This window comes from Leptinotarsa decemlineata, unplaced genomic scaffold, assembly GCF_025532065.1.
Source record: "Leptinotarsa decemlineata unplaced genomic scaffold, Ldec_3_MD MMD2_tig00026375_RagTag_RagTag, whole genome shotgun sequence".
In the NCBI taxonomy this organism is placed as follows: domain Eukaryota; kingdom Metazoa; phylum Arthropoda; class Insecta; order Coleoptera; family Chrysomelidae; genus Leptinotarsa; species Leptinotarsa decemlineata.
This window is the reverse complement of record NW_027412711.1, coordinates 1577105-1597727: the sequence shown is the minus strand read 5'-3', so window position 1 is coordinate 1597727 and position 20623 is coordinate 1577105. Positions and strand designations below refer to the sequence as shown.

At 38.0% G+C, this 20623-nt stretch overlaps 1 protein-coding gene across 1 annotated transcript in view; it reads left to right on the top strand.

The window, feature by feature from the left end:
* LOC141486911 (calaxin) overlaps nucleotides 1-20623 on the top strand; it is a 145972-nt gene that overhangs the window by 77335 nt on the left and 48014 nt on the right. Inside the window, exon 3 of the mRNA XM_074185529.1 lies at nucleotides 18808-18937. Coding sequence (XP_074041630.1) covers nucleotides 18808-18937 — 130 coding nt within the window. The remainder of the gene's footprint in view (nucleotides 1-18807; nucleotides 18938-20623) is intronic.

Sequence of the window (20623 nt, the reverse complement as noted above, 5' to 3'; positions counted from 1 at the left end):
TCACTTGGTGATTGAAACACGTGTCGAGGTGTTGAAAATAAAGATTCGATGTTGGGAAAAACTCCAGTAATATTCATTACTACACCAAAGGTTCCAAACAGTGCATCATAAGAACATATACCTACTTGAATAAGAAAACTGTTAATTACTCCATATCACCAGTTCTTATCTAAGGATTTCATCCAATATTTCAACAAAATAAAAATATATCAACAAATGTTGTTATATGAGAACAAATTATAATTATAATAATAACAATGATAATAATGATAATTATAATAATAACAAATTATAAGCAGGGATGGCCACTAACACCCTTGACCTTTGGTGAGTTGCGACACCACTTACCCGAGCAACTGGTGCAAAACCGGACCGGCAGCCCAGGCGCACCCGGGAAGGAGAACTCTATTCTCCCTCCGGTGCCGGCCGTGGGTCCACAGGGCTAACCACCCGGTGGACCCAACACTTGGTTCCCAGTGATCAAGGAAGCGGCCCCCACAATCGACCCGCTCGGAGGGGTCAGAGGCAAGGTGGTGGGGCCCATAACGATGATTTGCCTACTGATGACAACCCTGGCAACGACAACGGACGCTTTGAGTGGACGCATGAGCTGAGAGATAGCCTTATGCATTGCTACGAGAGTAGTGAGCCCGCGCGAAGAGGGTATATGGCGAGATTGCATGCTCTGTGGTGTGAAACACATCCGGAGCATGCCGCCTTTTCCGCCCAAAATCTTAGGGATTACGTATCCTATCTTCGGCGGCAGGGCTATATAGCTCCTCCCCAGTCTGCTAACGAAGTGGTAGAAGTGGCAGTTCTACCACCCGTTGGCACGGCTGGAGAGGAGACTCGCACTATACCACCAATGGAGACGACAATCAGAACACGCAGGGCGCTCTACAGAATCAGGCCCCTGAAGCCACAAGAACTGGCTTGTTTGGATGCGGAGGTTCATATTGTTCTAACAGAAGAGGCTGACATCTGGCAAATCAACACCGCCGTGTATAACGTCGTTCAATCGCTTTCCGAATCGAAAGGACGAAATCCCGGCCTTGCGGTTCGGAAGATTGAACGGCGTGTACACAAGATGGAGGCTAAGATCACGTCGGCGAGACAACACGCGTCTCGTATCCAATGTGTGATGGACTACAGGGCGGCCAATAGGCCTTTCACGCCCGCAGTGCGGCGAATAGCCGCCAATTTACGACGTATCTATCACACTCTAAGCCAAGGCGTGCTGTTGACCACCAAACAGCATTTCCTTGATAGGATACGAATGCTAGTGGCTGCTAAGAAGTCACTAGTGAGGCGAGCGAGAAGTATCGCGGAAAATCTTAGGTTTCGCGAGAAACCTTCTTGCTTATTCCAAGAGCCTCTACTTGTTGTGGATAATCCGCCGACTGCTGATCAGGTGGAATCCTTCTGGAAGGATATCTATGAACACCCGCAGCCACTCAACTTAGACACTCCAGCCCTAGCGCAGTTCGAAGCTTTCAACAGAGAGCTTCGACAGCCTGAGCTCAATGAACTGCGCAACCCGATAACCCCGGATGACGTTCGAAGAGCCCTTGTTGGTTCCAAGAACTTTGCTGCTACAGGCCAAGATGGGCTGAACACTTATTGGTGGAAAAAACTACCAAGTACCCACCGCCATCTGGCCAGAATTTTCAACTTATGGCTGGACGGAGAGCAGCCGATTCCGGATTGGTTTGTCGAGGGGCGGACAATTCTCATCCCCAAAAGCGGAGATTTGTCGATTCCTAAGAATTACAGACCGATAACATGATTGAATTCGTGTTATAAGTTGTTTACAAGCATCTTATACACACGAATACTCACCGCAGTTGACCGAGTGTTCGAACGGATATATGAGCAGAGAGGGTCGAAGAGAGGAGTCGCTGGATGTAAAGAGAACCTGCTCATCGATAGATGTGTAACGCAGGACTCGATACAATATAAGCGTAACCTCTCTATGGCCTGGATCGATTACCGTAAGGCATTTGATACAATTTCGCATGAGCTCATCTTGCATTTGCTCAGATGCCTTGCGGTACCCGACAACATAGTGAGATGCATTGAACAACTGATACCACTTTGGCGAACTCGCTTCACCATAACATCTGGTCAAGCAAGAGTCCAAACAGGGTGGGTCACTTTCAGAAGGGGTGTATTTCAGGGTGATTCCCTCAGTCCCCTTCTATTCTGCATCTCACTAATGCCATTATCCGTTGCGCTCAGAAACACTCGAGGATATAACTGTGGCACCCCCGGAAACCGGAGGCACAAGGTCACCCATCTCTTTTATATGGATGATCTTAAACTTTATGCCTCTGGAGAGAAGGATCTCCATCAGTCCTTGAGGATGGTGGAAGAGTACACGCATGCTATCGGTATGAAATTCGGGATAGACAAATGTGCAATGGGCTGAAGTCGGAAACTGAGGGGTTCATCATGGCTTGCCAGGATGGTGTCTTCTACCGCAGTCGTGTGATGGGTATATAGGTTCCTGACACAAGGTGCAGGGCCTGCCGCGAGGCGTCCGAGACCCTAATGTACTTGCTATCAGCATGTCCAGCATATGCGGTCTCGGCCTATATCCAGCGACGAATATCGTCAGAAAAGAGGAGGAAAAACGGATAAAATATCGAGATTTTCTCTTCGAACTCAGCAGACTCTATCCAGATCACTCTGTCAAGATGGTCGTTCTGATTATTGGAGTCCTTGGTGGAATGATGTCTTCTCTACTTTCGAATCTCAAAATCATACCGGCTTGCTGCACTAAGGCAGAAATCTTAGCCGCACAGATGCAGAAGGCTGTCATTCTTGGCTCACTGCGTTTGCTCAGGGCACATGATTCTCGGACCCAATGATCACTTACCCCACGGTGTGGGGAGTGGTCATTGGTTAATTATGCTGGCGCGCCCTCCCGAATGTATCGGGGCTTCGGGGGATAGGGCCTGACCAGCGCACACTACGGTGAAAAAAAAAATCTTAATTTACCTCTCATGATACAATTTGTATATATGGTACGTCAGCCAGAAATTTCACATAGATAAGTTGAAAAACTAAAATTTAAATATTAAAATATAAAATATAATATATTTATGTAAAAATAAGGTACCTAAATCTAGGTCTATTAAACGCATAACTTAAAATTTCACATACACGTAAACACACACACCCATTTAAAAATATAGGTATATATTTACACACATACACATATATATCTACAAACATAAATTCACAATGAGTTGTTTGTGAGGTTGTCATTCAAGAATTCTTGATAACTATAATAGCACTTATCTATTAAAATGTTTTTTATGATTGCCTAAAATTTTATGTTGCTTCTAATTCCTTTAACTTCAGTTGGTAACTTGTTGAAGCTAGTAATGGCATTGTACTGAGGAGACTTCTCAAAAAGTGCCATTCTATGTTGGGGAATTCTAAGAAGGTCACCATTACGTGTATTATAGTAATGCTCGGAGGAGTTTTCTCTGAATAGGTGTAGGTTTAATCTGGCAAACATTATGGATTTGAAGATGAAAATGGAAGGAGCTGTAAGAATTTTCTTCTCTATGAAGATAGGTAGACAGCTGTCCCTGTAGCTTATGTTATAGATAAGTCTAACTATTCTTTTCTGGGCTAGAAATATTCGAGAGAAATCTTTAGCCATACCCCAGACAAGTATGTTCATGCTCATATGAGAGTAGGCCATAGCATAGTAGATGCTGAGCAGGCCGGATTCATCTAAACTTGGTTTCAGTTGTTTAAGGGTGTAGTAACTTTTATTCATTTTAGAGCAAGTGTGATCGACTTGCTTTTCCCAGTTTAAGTGAGAGTATAGGTAGGTACCTAAGAATTCCACTTCAAAAGAGCTTTCGATATCATTTATGATGGGATTTACTGGGTTATCTCCACTAAAGTGAAACCTCAACGATACAGACTTGAATTCAGTGTTGGAGTCAGTTATTTCAGTCGTTACTTGGGGAGTAAAGTAATATTCATTTAAGTCATCAGTTAATTGATATTGATCTGGAGGGTGCTGGTCCTCAATTGGGTATTGGTCTTCGACCATGTCATGTCGTATTCATTGTCATCATTATGGTTGTAAACTTCTTCACTTATAAAGGTTTGTCTCGGGGGTTGCCTAAACGATCGGATATTTGTTGGGTGGTAAGGCATATTTGATCTACTAACCGTAGAATTTCTAGAAGTAGTCGACATTGGTTGAATGATTCTAGTATCAGTTTCATTTGTTGGTTTGAACACATTTTGGGGTGGTCCAAAGACTTGTTTATTCGTTAAAAATTTATGTTGAACTTGTTTAGGTTGGATATTTATGGGTTGGCTTGGAAATTGTGGTTTTTGGTTAAATTGTTGATAATTATTAAAAGGTCTATTTGACATTTGACTAGTAGAGGGTGTAGTTTGTTGCAAGTTTTGTAAGTGTGAATAATTTTGTACAGGGAAATTACTATAATTTGGTTTTATTTGTTTCGGTGGGTCTTGTTTTTGAACGTTAGTGCTTGGGCGATTCTGAAAAACCATAATTTGTGTTTGTCTAAAATTTTCATCTTCCAAAACTAAATTCATTGCTTCTTCAAGGCTATCTGGTTTTTGAACAATTACTTTATCTTGTAATCTAATAGTTGAATTTCTCATAAATACTTTCAAGACTGTGATTGATATTGACGAATATATATCGCTTAAGTCTGTGGGTCCATAGCGGCAAGATAATTAATTTTAAAGATTAATTCACTTCTCAGTAGCAAATGTATTCCTTAATTCATTTCTTATTAAAATCCATGTGTTTAATTCCGTTCTTGCACCAATCAATAATTGTGCTCTATCTCTTAATTTACCAATAATAATACTCAAGATGCACTGATTTAGTGTATCGTCAGCTCTACAATATTCATTACAAAATTTGTCAATTTCATTTATAAAAATTTCGAGGGTGTCTGGAGATCCATCATACAAAGGTGCCAGAATAAATTTTAAATAAAATATAATTAATTTCGGTGGACATATTTGAAACGGATAGAGAGACAAGCGATTGTACTAAATCTTCAATTTCAGGTTCGGTCATGTGTTATTGTCGCGATCTTATCGGAAAAGATTGCTCAGCGAATCTATTCAAGATAAAAGCTTTCTGTCTTCATTTATTCAGAAAAGAATCACGGTAATAATATTGCGAAGTTTATCACAAGAATATTTCTGAAGCGTCGTTGTGTGTGTGTGAAATTAATACTCTCTTTATATCAGCGTATGATATAAATAGATTATTTTCTGTCTATTAATCATATGATATAAGTAGCAAGTTATTCTTTAGCTCTTTGTTTTGCTAATTAATGAACACTATGCATTTATTGTTTGCAGTAAGTGAGGAAAGAGAAAAATAATTTAAATGTATGAAATGTTGATTCGGCGTTTTTCACTTGATTTAAATCAGTATTTAAATTGTCTTTCTTAATCTACGTGACTTTTATAGTCCTGTCTCCAATTTCAATTGCTATAAGAGAAAATGATGTCTGTTTCCGTTTTTGATTATAATAATCACTTTTCAGAAACTTCCACAAATATTTACGATAAAGATTTAAAAAAAAAAATGGAATCAGGTAGGAAAACTCGACTAACCTCGATGGTGTGTCAGTATTCTTTCCTGGAGGACTGTAGTAGCTGAGTCTGACGATCTGGTCCCTTTGGTGGGTGGTTGGTGGACGAAGCTGGTTTCTTGTAGTGGACCAACAGTTGGTACTGAAGAAAATTCAGGATCGATTTTCTTCCACCATCCTACAATCGACTGCGCCAATTATAGTTTCGGGCCATGGGAACCACTTTTTAAAAAGACTTTATTTAGATTTACAGACTTTATTGTACAGAAGTTACTCTAACAATCGTACCAATAGAACTGACTCTTCCTTCAATATAGGTAGCTTTTATAGGTTTATTATAGCTTAGTCAGCATTTGATAAATAAGCATAAAGGAGGGTTTTACATACATAACTTGCACAATGATGCAATAGGCTCTGGTATTTTGAGGAAATCCCTTGGATGCTTCGATTTCAAGTTTTACATCAACACTGAAACTTTTGATGCTCTCATCCCTTCTGGAACAATCGATGACAAAGAGAGCTTTGTCCGTAAAGACGGTGGAAGTGAGAAGAGGATTATGTTGATTAGTCAATTTGTAGCTGAGACCAAATTGTGAGTAGTTGAAATAAGCTTGCGAAAAATTCCCCTTTGCAAAATCCAAATGTATATTTCCTTGGGGTAATTCCCACCGTTTAGAGTGAGCGTTATATTGGTGATATTCAAATGATTGAATATTGTTGGATCATTGTTGACTTTAGTGTAGTCACGATTTTTTTGGAAACATACAATCACATAGCGAGGGCTTTCGAGAAACGAGGAAGTCTTGACGGCCCATATTCCATTTCTTGCACCTTATGTGAGAGCAGGCAGCATATGAAGTTCCCCTTTTCTGAACGGTATGCGAATAGGAGTGTCTGCTTGGATGGCTTTCAAATGTTGCAATTTAATTTGATCATGTGGAGAGAGTCGTTTAATTTTCAGTTCGATATTTTCAATTTCCAATTCAACTTCCGTTTTCGATGTTAGTGCAGCATAATTTTCTTCTATTTTGAAACAATTTCTATCATCTCCAGCTCGTACTAATCGAATGGTATGTTTACCGTAGGAAACACACTGATAATCGTTGAAAATATTGAAAAATGCTTGATGGGTATGAGCATGTTGAATGTTAGATGAGTTGTGTTGATGACGCCTGTATTGTTGGGAAAAATCCAACCGGAGGTGGCCAAGTGATTGATATATTCGTCGGTGTAGATGAGAAAGCCTCTAACAGTACTGACAATTTCAAGTTCACGAACTGCTTCCTTACCTTCCTTACCACTCTGCTCATAACTAGTAGATTGAAACATGAAAGCACCAGCATTGTTTACGAAAGACACCTTACCATTCCCTTTGGTCTTCTCAACTTTCCCACTAATGAACAACAGACTATCGTACAAAGCATCGTAGGCATCAGATTGATTGATGTTGATTTCAATAACATCGTTGTTGCGGAAAGACTTGACATAAGGATAGTAGGTACGCCACTCTACCTTTTTTATGGACTCATCCATTTGCGGTTTTCGGAAAATGTTGAACACTTGATTGGACAACATGATAACCAAGATATTCGAGAAACAATTTATTTTCTGTTGTCAATAGTTGTCGATTAGTGAAGGTCTTGGTGGAAACTGACTTAGGGTATGAAGGTGAATTATTTTCATAGGTAGTCAGCACCATACTTCCGCTTCAATTCCAAATCTTTCGATTTTACTCGTTCCCAAGCTCGATTTTCCAACACTTGATCTGCTTCATGACGACCTTCTAATTTGTCGCTATGAGAGTACGCGATATCGTGATCTTTACAATATTCGTCCAAAGGATTTACACCGGTGTCACCGCTTTCCAATCTCTTTTTCAATTTGGTGCCTGGTCCGCAAAATTGATATTCAGGTAGATGTAATTCGAACGGGAGCTTATTGATACTCAAGTTCCGTACAATAATTTGTGGGCCTAGTGGTTGTGGAAAGACAAACGCTATCTTAACATTGCTCTTCCACCCGAATGGCGCCAAATTTGAAAATATCTACGTATATTAAAAATCATTGTATCAACCTAAATATCAAGTGGTACAAGAAATTTTCAGTAAAGTTAAGGAGTTGGGATATTATCCGTTCAGGGAAAATGAGGATATCATAAGCCCTCACGAAGCCAAATCAAATTCCATATTCATTTTCGATGATGTCGCATGCGATGACCAACAGAAAATTCTCGAATATTATTCTGTATGTTAACGCCGCCTATCTTTGTCAGACATTTTCAAAAATCCCCAAACAATTGATACGAGACAATTGCAATATGATAGTACGTTTCAAATAGGATGAAATGAATTTGAAACATGTATTCGATGAACACGTCTCTCCCGACATGTCTTTTGATGAATTCAAAAGAATGTGTGCCGAATGTTGGCAACATCGATATGGAACCGTTGTAATAATGAAAGATTTCGATAAGACTGGTGGACGTTATCGTCAAGGATTCGACAAATATATAAGTATACACAGTGTGTGATGTAGTATCATTTAACATCATGAAACCGTTGAGCAAAGGAGTTGATGTTATTCTGAAGAATAAAATCAACGAAATTGCACGCATCATTCGAAAAAAATATTTGGTTCTGAAATTGGGCGAATCCGAAGAAGATGAGTCATTGCAAATATTTTCCAAACCTCTGTCTATTCCATTGAGGAAAATAGCGAATAAAACAACAACACAATCAGCTACTACCCCATTGAAAACTGAGGCAAGAACCGAAGTCAAACAAGAGACAGTGGAAGAGCCTGAAACGACTCCATTTCAATCCTTCGTACATGTTAGAGGTACAGATGAGGATGACGATAATGATAAAAACGTCTTCAGTGGGTATGCAGATGACGAACAAGACGACAACGTTGCGTCAGGCAATAATAAACCAGTTTTAGAAGAATATATCGATCAATATCCGATAATGTCTTAACCGTACATTAAAAAACATTGGGGAAATGACAAGGAAATCGACAAAGTATACGGTCCCATATATGATGCGATATCTTCAAAGTGGTTCCTAGGCCAAAAGGAAATCGATGTTGACAAGCGAAGCGGATACATAAAATTAGCTGGGTATCACTGGAAAGGAACACCTGGTATAAATGAACTGTTATTTCACGACATGCCTGAAAATGATAATACTGAGGATTTGAATGTATATAAAAAGATTTTGGATTCATCGAGCGCTCACAAGAATTCGGCTGGGCATCTGAAAGGCACTCAGAGATACATGTACACCAACATAATTAAACCTTTGTTTCCTACAGCAGGAAAACGACGTGAAACTGGTACTGCGTTTTTTCAACCTAAAACACCTCTTACTACTACTACTGCGATGACAACATGTCTGAATACATTTATTGGGACGATCCCAACGAGCTATGCGAACGTCTCAAATTATTGCTAGCCTCTCGAGATGCAGGAAATACTTCACACAACAATGAAATCATTGCCATTTTGAATGAACTCAAAGAAGAAAAATAATTCTAAAAGATACACTACTTTCCCCAATATATTATCATTTTCAAAATGGTTATCGATAAGTTTGGACGTAGCGACAGCAACAGAAAGCGAAAATTGCCAACGCCCTCTGCAGTATGTTTGTTGCATTTTACCTCAGATGGTAATATTCATTGTGGTGATGTGAAATTGTGTCATGTGAAGAGCCCCACCACTGATTACGATGTTACTAATAAAAAGTATGTGGAGGGAACCGATAAAGGACTTGCTTCATTAATATATCAGCTAGCTAAGCAACACGAAAAAGGAATGACCCATGTAAATGAAAAACTAAGCAAACTTCAAGGTGACATTTTCAAACAGATCACGGAAAAAAATTCGAAGGTACAATCTACTATCAAGCAAATCAAAAAGTTACAAGATGAAGTTTAAACATAATCATAATAAGAAAGTGGGGTTCACTCATCTTCACCATCAGTTGTCATGACTTCCAAAGACAAGATTCAACTTGTCAACGAACTACATAAACCAATTAGAAAAAATTATCCTCGACGCCGTACAGTTATCAAAGGAATAGATGACTCATGGCAGATGGACTTGGCTGAGATGAGATCGTTCGCTTACCAAAATAGAAATTTCAAACTGATTCTAGTCGTCATAAATCGTTTTTCAAAATTTACGTGGACTCGACCACTGAAATCAAAAACAGGAGAGGAAATTACCAAAACTTTGGCAGACATCTTGATACATACGAAACGTTGTCCAAAAAATTTATAAACCGATCAAGGTAAAGAATTTTACAAAAATAAGTTTCAAACTTTGATGAAAAAACATGGAATAAATCACTACAATACGTACAGCATCACTAAGGCTTCTTTGGCTGAACGTACCATTAGAACTCTGAAAAAAAGACTTTTCAAATATTTTAGTCTGAATGGCACCTACAAATGGTTGAATGTTTTGCCTGAAATCACAAAACCCTACAATGATAGGCGAAACTCGAAGACGGCCATACAACCTTCGAAAATCACCAAAACCAACAAAAAACAAATTCTCAAATCAACATACACCCATCTGAAAATAGCTGGACCGAGAAAATTCAAAGTTGGTGATGTTGTACGAATCAGTAAGGAGAAACACGTTTTCGAAAAGGCTATACGCCTTATTGGACTACGGAATTATTCAAAATTATCAAAGTCAATATTACCAACCCCGCCACCTTTATGCTAGAAGATATGTACGGTGCACCTATCAGGGGTACTTTCTATGGGGAAGAATTACAAAAAACTGCAAATCCTGATATACCGGGTGTCAACGAATCTATTAGACAAGTCATAACTTCTAGACTATTAGGTGTATCAAAACGAGATTTGGTGCAGATAAATGGTATCTGGAGAGGAGAGTTTTCACATATTTTTCACTTTCCGGTCACTTCCGGTTTCAGCGGAAATGGCTCCGGTTCTGAATTTTTAAATGGAACACCCTGTATATTGTAACATTTTTGGATTTCTGAGACAATTCTGGATCAGAAACTGACATTTCCGGAAGTTTTTCAGCATACTTGATTTTTTCAGAGTCACTTTTAAAATTGCATCTAGGTGGCCATGATCGGACGTAAACTAATCTATGGACCTCAGGTGATATCAGAAAATTGCAATAGCGGAGTTTTAGTGACTAGTTTGTTGAATGTGAATGAGACAAGTTTACAAAATAACATTTTCGTGTCTAACTATTATATTTTAAATGGCGACCATTTTTTGACAAGCACTTTCCGAAAAAAGGATTTTTTGACAAATCTAACGATACTAATTTATTTGCGATTGGATTACAAATAAGAACATAAATTAAATATTACTGAGGAAAATACTCGATACAAATTCATTTACTTTTGTCAAGGGTGCCATGGATAGGAATGATGCATAATATTTTGCGGTTATTTCCATCAAGTCCACTTTGGAGAACAAAACGCTCACCTAGGTTATGACAGTGACGTAAGCTTTATGAGCAGAAAGTAGAAGTTTCTCTTGATTTTCGTTAATTTTAGTTTAATTTTTCGTCGAAATAATGTATACTCAAAGTGAAAAAGTGGATATGTTGTTATTGTTTGGAGAATGCCACAGAAATTCAAGGAAAGCTGCTGAGTTGTATGCTCAGAGATATCCCAATCGGCAACACCCATCTCATCAGTATTTTCCCTATGTTGAGAGTCATTTTAGGCAAGAGGGAAATCGAGACGCAGAACAGAGGTTTGTCATAAATGAGGAGACTGAGATTAACGTTCTTGCTATGGTAGAAGTTGACAAAACGGTTTCTTTAAGAGAAATTAGTAGAGAAATGCAGATAAGTCACGAATCAGCAAAAAAAATACTGAAAAAGCACGGATATCGAGCATTTAAATATCAGTTACATCAACATTTGTATGCTGACGACGGCAATAGAAGAGTAGTATTTTGTGATTGGTTGCTTCAAAATCATAGAGTTAACCCAAATTTTATCAACTTCATTCTATTTTCCGACGAATCACGGTTTACAAATAATGGCATGTTTAATAAGCAGAATTGTCGATACTGGGCCCAACAAAATCAACATGCAACGAGAGAGGGCAATTTTCAAGAAAGGTTTGGCGTCAATGTCTGGGCTGGTATCGTTGGAAACAGAATAATTGGTCCAATATTGTTTCAAGGTCAGTTAACAGGGGTTAGATACTTGGCTTTTCTTCAAAATGAAATCGAGGATCATCTTAATGATATGCCTTTAGAAGTTTTATGGCAAATTTACTTCCAGCAAGATGGAGCACCACCCCATAATAGCAGAGACGTACTTGATTTTTTAATAGAGCATTTTAATAGTAGAATTATTGCAACCAACGGTCCAGTACGGTGGCCTGCCCGCTCACCGGATCTGACTGTGTTAGATTTCTTCATTTGGGGATATGTAAAAGAAAGGGTCTACTATGCAACAGCCCCAGCCACTCTCGAAATCTTAGAAGAAAGGATTCAACAGGCATTTAGAAGTATATCGCCTCAAATATTACAAAACGTGTTGAGAGAAACAATTGAACGAGCTGAAATGTGTCTTGAACAAGGAGGGATGCACTTTGAAAATTTACTATAGTGGAATTTTCAAGAACTTAGGATATTGCAAAAAATCTATGTGCATCGCTGAAATTATTAGTTGAATTTGTTAAATTTGTTGATCCAATCGCAAATAAATTAGTAACGTTAGATTCGTCAAAAAATCCTTTTTTCGGAAATTGCTTGTCAAAAAATGGTCGCCATTTGAAAAATAATAGACACAAAAATGTTATTTTGTAAACTTGTCTCATTCATATTCAACACACTAGTCACTAAAACTCCGCTATTGCAATTTTCTGATATCACCTGAAGTCCATAGATTAGGTTACGTCCGATCATGGCCACCTAGATGCAATTTTAAAAGTGACTCTGAAAAAATCAAGTAGACTGAAAAACTTCCGGAAATGTCAGTTTCTGATCCAGAATTGTCTCAGAAATCCAAAAATGTTACAATATACAGGGTGTTCCATTTAAAAATTCAGAACCGGAGCCATTTCCGTTGAAACCGGAAGTGACCGGAAAGTGAAAAATATGTGAAAACATTCCTCTCCACATACCATTCAACTATACCAAATCTCATTTCAATTCTCCTAATAGTCTAGAAATTATGACTTGTCTAATAGATTCGTTGACACCCGGTATATCTCGTGGAAAAAGTCTTGAGGAAGAAAGATAGAAAATGTACGTTAAATGGCTGGGTTTGGATAACAAACACAACAGTTGGATCGAAAATATCGATTTTGTATAGAATCTTATGGAAAACAATCACACTGACAATGTATTGGAGGGGTCTTTTGTGAAGAAATATTTGTGTGTTTAACAAACGCACAATATCTGAAATGGACCATGTGATTTAAAGCTATAAGAGCGCATGCAAACACATATGGATATTCAGTTTGAAAATGTCTATAGTGGTAACGGTAGTGAAGTTGAAGTAATGTTCGACAGTGATGGTGAAGATTACAATGGGACTCTGAATTCACTAGACAGAGCGTTGGAGCAATACGAAATGGCCACTCGAAACGAACATCAATTGCTGTTGATGGCATTCCCCATGTCATCTTATGAAATTCGATGTGACCTAAGCCCATACAGAGACTTCAGCCCACGTATAATTTTGAAGCAGCAGTTCTCCATTCGTTCTATCAATTCAACAAGTTATGAATGAGCGACCCTCATTGACATCCTGCAACAAATAAAGGAAAATTTCTTTGAATCACAAATCGATGGATATGTAGACGAATATGATCCAATTATTACACGTTGCGAAGATAACATTTACTTCACACAGTACATCGAAAGTAATACCAAACAAGTTTCCATTTCCAAGAACACCACGAACATGAAGCTGTTTCAACGAGATGTAAACGAGATCCTGAATATTCACCTTGGTGTGCTGTCTGAACGTATCGCTATGCTGGATGCTTTGAACTTTTGTGTTTATTATCGAGGTGTTTTCAATATAATATAATCATGGTTGCGTAAAAATGAAACTAATTCAACTTTGGAAGAAATCATAGAAGGTTTTTGTCAAGCTTCAGCTTTAGATAGTCTGTATGCTAATGCTTTACGTGGATGTTTATTTTATGATAAACAAAAAATAGCGTATAATTCATGCAATGAATGAGATAATGTAACATTTGTTTCATTTAATGTATAAGGTGAAAAAATAACAGCTTCAAAAAGTTGTTTGATGTAATAAAATACCAAAATTTCAATATATTCCATTCAAATTATATCAACGTGTACATGTACAATAATAAATAGTATACAAAAACTGAAATACTCAAATATATTTCTGTTTGCAGCCAACTCTTGCAAAGTTGGTGGACTCCTTCCGCTGTTGAAAATTCTCAGAATAACACACACCTATCAGTCATATTCAAACAAGGACAAAATTAATCAATGAATCACATCAATAGAAATAAAATCCAAATGATAACCTCATTTCAAGCTATAGTGCCCCCAAGGTGAAGTATCTGATGATTTGAGGATTGATTTTCGTTTATCGTCGTGTGGACTTGAGCATATTTTCACCTGCTTGATACTGAAAACGTTGTGAGCGTATGATCGAATAGTAAACTGTTCACATAAATTTTCTTTAAAATTTCTGAGACAATCGATATAATCTTTAAAATCAATTTTATTTTTGACTACATTATATCAATCCCCTTTGATTTTTTGATAACTTTTACTTGTAGGTGTACATTTTGGAACGTAACCCTGCAAAGGGCGTGATGATTTTACCATTTATCTTTTATTAACCCAGGATTTTTCGTATTCACAAGTGGATTTTGAAACTTATTATCAGGCGAATAATCGGAAGTATCAAATTTTGATGAGTTCTTTTTAATGAGTTCTGAATCTCCACACGTTATTTCGTAGATGGAGCTATCTGTATCTATATTCATTAACTTGCAATTTTCTATACCTAGAGTGGGCACCATGAAATCGTAATGGAAATCAAACATGCATGTTTTCGAAATATATAATATTGACATTCCGATGTACAGAGGTTTATTGAAAACAAGTTCAGTCTTTTTCAATTCAATAGCCACTAAGTCTATAGAAAACGGTTCGACTATGAAATCGGGGGCTCGCAATAAAATTTTTGGCGCCATAACGACCGGTCTAGGAATTCACAAGTTTGACCACCCTGTGTAACCGAATGTTTTTCATCGTTTTCCCAAAAATAGCATTTACCATTAGTTTATATAGATTTTTGCCAAAAGAACTGGTAGCTGCAGCCCTTAGACGAGTATTCAACTCTATGTAGGGACGCAGCCATGCATATTGTTTGAATTTCACAACCCGATGAATTTTGGTTAGAATCAAACCGTTTTTCAATGCTTGTTTCGAGTTGCTATAATGCAAAATATATTCATCTTCACTATACAGGGTACCCATTAATTTTTTTGGTTTGGAATTTGGTAGTGCTTGATGCTTTAGACAAAACGGAAAATCTTTATGTGAATCGTGTAATCTCTCAGGGTATTCCAAATCAACTTCCAATATGTAGCCTTCTGAAGCATTGTCAGGAATTTCAGTTACATTTTTGTCAAAATTTTCCACCCACTGAAAACCGTCGTAAGGTAAAAATTGTGACATTGCCCACCCATATAAATTATTGACGTCTAAATATAAAAGATATTTTGAAGGTTTTTCGGGACTGTATGCTACCATATATTTATTATTTGCTTCAAAATATCTATTTGAACAAACCGATATTCCGCCCCTTATCTCCTTTTCTACAAACATAATCATGTCGATGTCTTTCAAAATTTGTAATTTACACTTCGTATACTTCAACATGGTATCCCACGTGTACCCATAAGGGGTGTACCATAAGGGGTCCAACTCATAATTTTCAAAAACGTTTGCCAGTAATAAACTATCTGTTTTCAAATATTGGTCCGCATACGATCCGAAATTTGTAATTTCGAATGATTCCCAAACATTTTGTGCGTGAGCATATTATAGAATTCTTCTCGTGATGTTAACTCGGTGATGTTCAATTTTTCCGTGATATCTACATAATCGTATGGAAATACCCCCTTCCTGGTGAGAAGAGCGAATTTCTCATCATCTGAATGACTAAATTATTTTTTTTTAATTTCCAAATCATTTTGATCCAATGTGGATACTAATTCATCCAACGATGTTCCTATGAATCGAAAAAAATCTATGAATCGAAATTTCATTTTAGTTTCAGCATCCTTCTGTGTAGAGGAAATGTATTTTCCTTTATTAGAGGGAAGTATGCTCACACAGCCTTTTTTTGCGATATCTCTTATAATGAAGTGACTGTCGTATCCTGAAAGATTATGAAAAGTAATGGATACCACGAATAGTTTTCGAAAGTTGACATTACAGGGGGCTTGGTGCGCTAAACCACGGAACACCCTCGTATAGTGATCGTGATCGTACACAATAACATCTTTGGGAGCGAACGGTTTTTCGCAAATATGACAAGTTATTGCATCACCGATATTATTTAAAGGCATTGTCATCGGCTCAATATTCTTTATTTTTTATTCAACAAATTTTGCAATATCAGACAACTCATCGGCAAACCATTTCATACAGTCTTCACCTCGATAACTTTTGAAATGAGAAAGACCGTCGTCATAGGAACACTTGAAGTAGAAGCCTGCACTGAAAAGTATATGTTTTTGTTATTTTGTAGGCTTGTTAGATATGCTTTCGTTACATTTTTCCAACAGTGACTCTAAATCAGCAAAAATTATAAAAGGGCATTTTTGTTAGTGGATGAACAACATCGATACGAGCGCACTTCAAGGTCGAGCGTCGCTGGTAAGTATTTCAGAGAGAAACTTTAGTGAATGGAAGAGAGAACCGTGTGACGTCATCGACGCAGGATGGAACGAGTATCGTTGCGATTCAAGCATGGAACTCGGTCTCCTTGGGACTCCGCATCACCCCTCAGCCCCTTGTCACGTGATTTTAATTAAGAAACATTTATAGTTATGAGATTCGAACCTGGATCGTCCGCGCGGTGCACATTGTCCTTAGCCTCTGCACCAACGTAAGTTATTGAAAGTAACTGCGAATGTTGTGTATTTATAGCGTTAGTTTTGTCGGGATCGAAAGTGACACATTCATTATACTTGACAGCATTTTTTATTTATTTCCGTAGACTGTAATCATCATTATCATGTTGAAGATAGGCAAATATACTTAGATTTGGGAATTAAATAATATTTCATATAAAGATGTGTATGTGTGTGTAAGAGCGAGAGACGCGAATGACGTAATCGAGGCAAAGAGAGATGGAGATGGTATCGAGGTTTTACCGGTTGCTGGCGCAAGCAGGTGTTGCCGGTTGTACAATAAATTGTTATTTATGGGGCAATGTAGCGTTGCCGGATACTAAGATTTGGGAAATAATTGATATTTCATGTAAAGATGTGTAAGAGCGAGAGACGCGTGTTACGTAATCGAGGCAAAGGAAGATAGAGATGGTATCGAGGTTATACGCTGCCAATGCCAGCATGGCAGGTTCGGCGTTGCCGGTTGTATAATAAATCATTGTTTATGGGGCAATGTAGCGTTACCGGTTTGAAAATGAAGGGTTGGGAATACGACTGTGTATGGGGTGTCTGAAAATACATCATTTAAAGAAAAAACATGGCGTCGAAGTGTACAGGGTGCGTCAAAATATATCATTTAAGGAAAAAAACATGTCGGTTTAAAATATGATATCAATGTGTATACAGGGCGTTTCAAAATACATCATTCAAGATGTATACTACGGAAATTTTCAAATATATAACATAAAATCAATTCATCTATGTGGGATCCAATTCATTTGTATGTATGTAACTGCTTTTCAATATTTTCAAATTCCAAAATATTTTCTGGTACAGCCCTACCACATTTATCAATTTTGATTTGTGTTGTCGGAATGGTGATAAAAATGAAATTGTATTCATTCATGAGATGAAATCTGTGATTGAACCAATCTTTTATCCAGCAATAGTGGCTATTACCAGCTATTCGGTGATGTTTAATGAAATCACATGACGACCGAGTTTCCGCCGTGCATAATAAAGGGAACCAACAAATTCATATTTCGGTTTGTTGTTTTTAAAAGTTGTTTCTTACACATTAACATTGACTGAACAATACTTCATATTCTCAAATATTAGAATATCACCTAATTTTATTAGAAAATATATACTTTCAACATCAAGTACATCTTCGACTAGGGCACACTCGTCTCACTCATGAATACATCCCCAGCGGTATTAACCCTCCAACATGTGAAGTATGTGACTGCGCCATAAGTGTCAAACATATTTTATCTGAGTGTGCATCTTACTACAACGGGAGAGTCGAGTACGACATCCCCCCTTCAATTGGAGCAGCGTTAGGACAAAATTGCACATATGAAAAACTATATGCCTTTCTGAGACGTATAAAGCTGCTGCACCGTATATGAAAATTTATTCTGAAAAATCAATACCGCTATGAAATTTTAATTGTCGCAATTCAACCCTCAAGGTTGATCCGGCATTAAATAGATCTAAATATAACGAAAAAAATACATCTCTGAAGGATGGATATGATCCCACTTCAGAAATTATCGTTTGTGCTCGTCGCAAAACTGACGTCATCGCCCAAGCGGAGCAGAAATAGTCTTCATTCTCACAAACAACTGTCCTTTTCAAAGCGATAAATTCTGGAAGTTTGATATAGGAAGATCCACAGAGAAGGCTATATTTGTTGATGTTCACTTCGATAAATACAACAGTCCAATCTGTGAAAACATTATTTGATCAATGACTGAGAATTTTTAGATTCATGTAGATAATATAACTGAAGGTTGTTTCAAGATTGAAAGTGGTGGAGGGAGGTTCTGAAATTGGCTTAAACCAACTATTTATGATGTACATGGTTTCTTGAATTGAATTCTTCAAAAATATAGTAATACTTTTATTCAACCGATTCTACTAATACTTCATCAGCATTAATAGATTTTACTTCTACTTTATTTACCTCTCTATTCTGACAGATTTTCCTATGTATTTGCTTCATCAATCATTCAGGTATTTTCCAGAATTTATTAAATAATTAATTTTTGAATTTTCAGGAAAGAAATAGAAGGTCTCTATAAAATATATAAGACACTAATCACCTTCAGTAAAACCAGTTCCAAAGTGACTGCCAAACAGACTTCAGGTTCATCTTCTGGAATTGGAAAACAAGCTGCAGTTTCAGAGGTAGGTACTGGTTCTTGGTTATGTCAGTTTTTTGCGATCAATATTTTCTGCGGTAGTGTTTTTCACGGAGATGTATGCGCGTTGAATATAATCGCAGTGTATCTGTATCTGTGGAGTAGGGAGGGTGAGTGCAGACCCACAGCACTTAGGCCAGATGTGACCCATTTTACAACCTCCGGAGGAGTTGTCCTCCTAGGTCATCGTCCATTCTGTCCTCTCCAGGAAGGTGGACAGATCACTAGGAGACATCTCCTTTATATTGGCAGAAATCACACGTTGAAAAGTGAGGCCTCGTTAATCCTTAGCTCGCACAAGTTTCGACTACTGAGGGTTGTCGTTCGTAGGGGTGCGACAGCTGGTTAACGGATAAACAGATTTTAAACCGGTTTTTTTTAAACAGGTTCAGGCCAAGACTCGCCGAAGGTTTTGGAAGGTGCAGCGACATTACTGTCGTTGCACTTCTTCTTCAACCTTCTTGGGGTTTCCTCCGTGGAGGTCACGAGAGGGGGCTTTCCTGCAGGGACAGTCAGTTCCTTGCCTTTATTCAAGGCGGAGCTCTTGGCGCCCGCCGCAGGATGTGCTTGCTGTTGGAGATGGAGTGGAGGAGGAGGAGGGTGCACTTATAGTTGCTGCCACTCCTGCCTCTTTTGCTCTTTTTCTCCTTTTGGCCCGGGCGCCGCAAATGCGCTTATGCCTGGGCCCCTTTGTATTTCATCACGAGGTGATCTGCTATGCCCAGCCTCATTCCAAGCGGTAGATTGGGGTGGACATTTCTGTTCATCCCCAGCCACCGCCTTAGATTGAGGTGAGCACTTCTGTCCAGCCTCGGGATTGGTTTTTGAATCGCAGTGTATTTTTCGCTGTGACAGATGTGTAATCCAGTTCATTTCCTTCATTCCTCTTATTTTTGAAGCACTTTGTCTTATCGGTAAAACTTATTTTATATGAATATATCATGGTGTACAAGATATCTTTGAGAATTTTAGTTAGGATCTGTAAGAACTTTTTCACAGTGTACATTAATATATGCTTATAGGGTATATCGGTTTCCCATTGCCAATTTTAGGTAACTTTTTTGTAGAGGGGGCCCGATTCTCAGGTCACTTGTCAATTCTCCGTACACGTAGTCCTGCGAATCGTTTTCGTTTGATGAGTTTCATGATAGGATAAGGAATATATATTTTCTGTACAGACATGTGTGCTCAAACAATAGAATACTGAGTACGTACTCTGAAAGTAGGGTAGAATATATTTCATGATGTTCAATGGGGTTACCTTATTATTATTGGAATCTGTTTAAAAAAATCTGTTTGAAATCTATTTTTCCCTCAACCAGCTGTCGCACCCATACGAACGACAACCCTCAGAAGTCGAAACTAGTGCGAGCTTACGACTAACGAGGTCTTACCTTTTAACGTGTGATTCCTAACACGGGAATTATTATTATTATTATTAAGATAAAATAGTGGAAGAACCAATAAAATTTTCGATGAAGTTGTGCTGAAATTGGGTTTTATTATGAGAGAGTTGGAGGTTAATCAGTTATTAGTATGAAGTTAGCCACGCTTGGCAATCCTCAGTGTTTGACGTGTTGGCTGTCGACGCTGGGATAGAGGAGAAATTGTAAGCAGTGTTGCCAAGTTTCTTATAAATCTGAGGCTGATATTTAATTGGGTGATATCATAC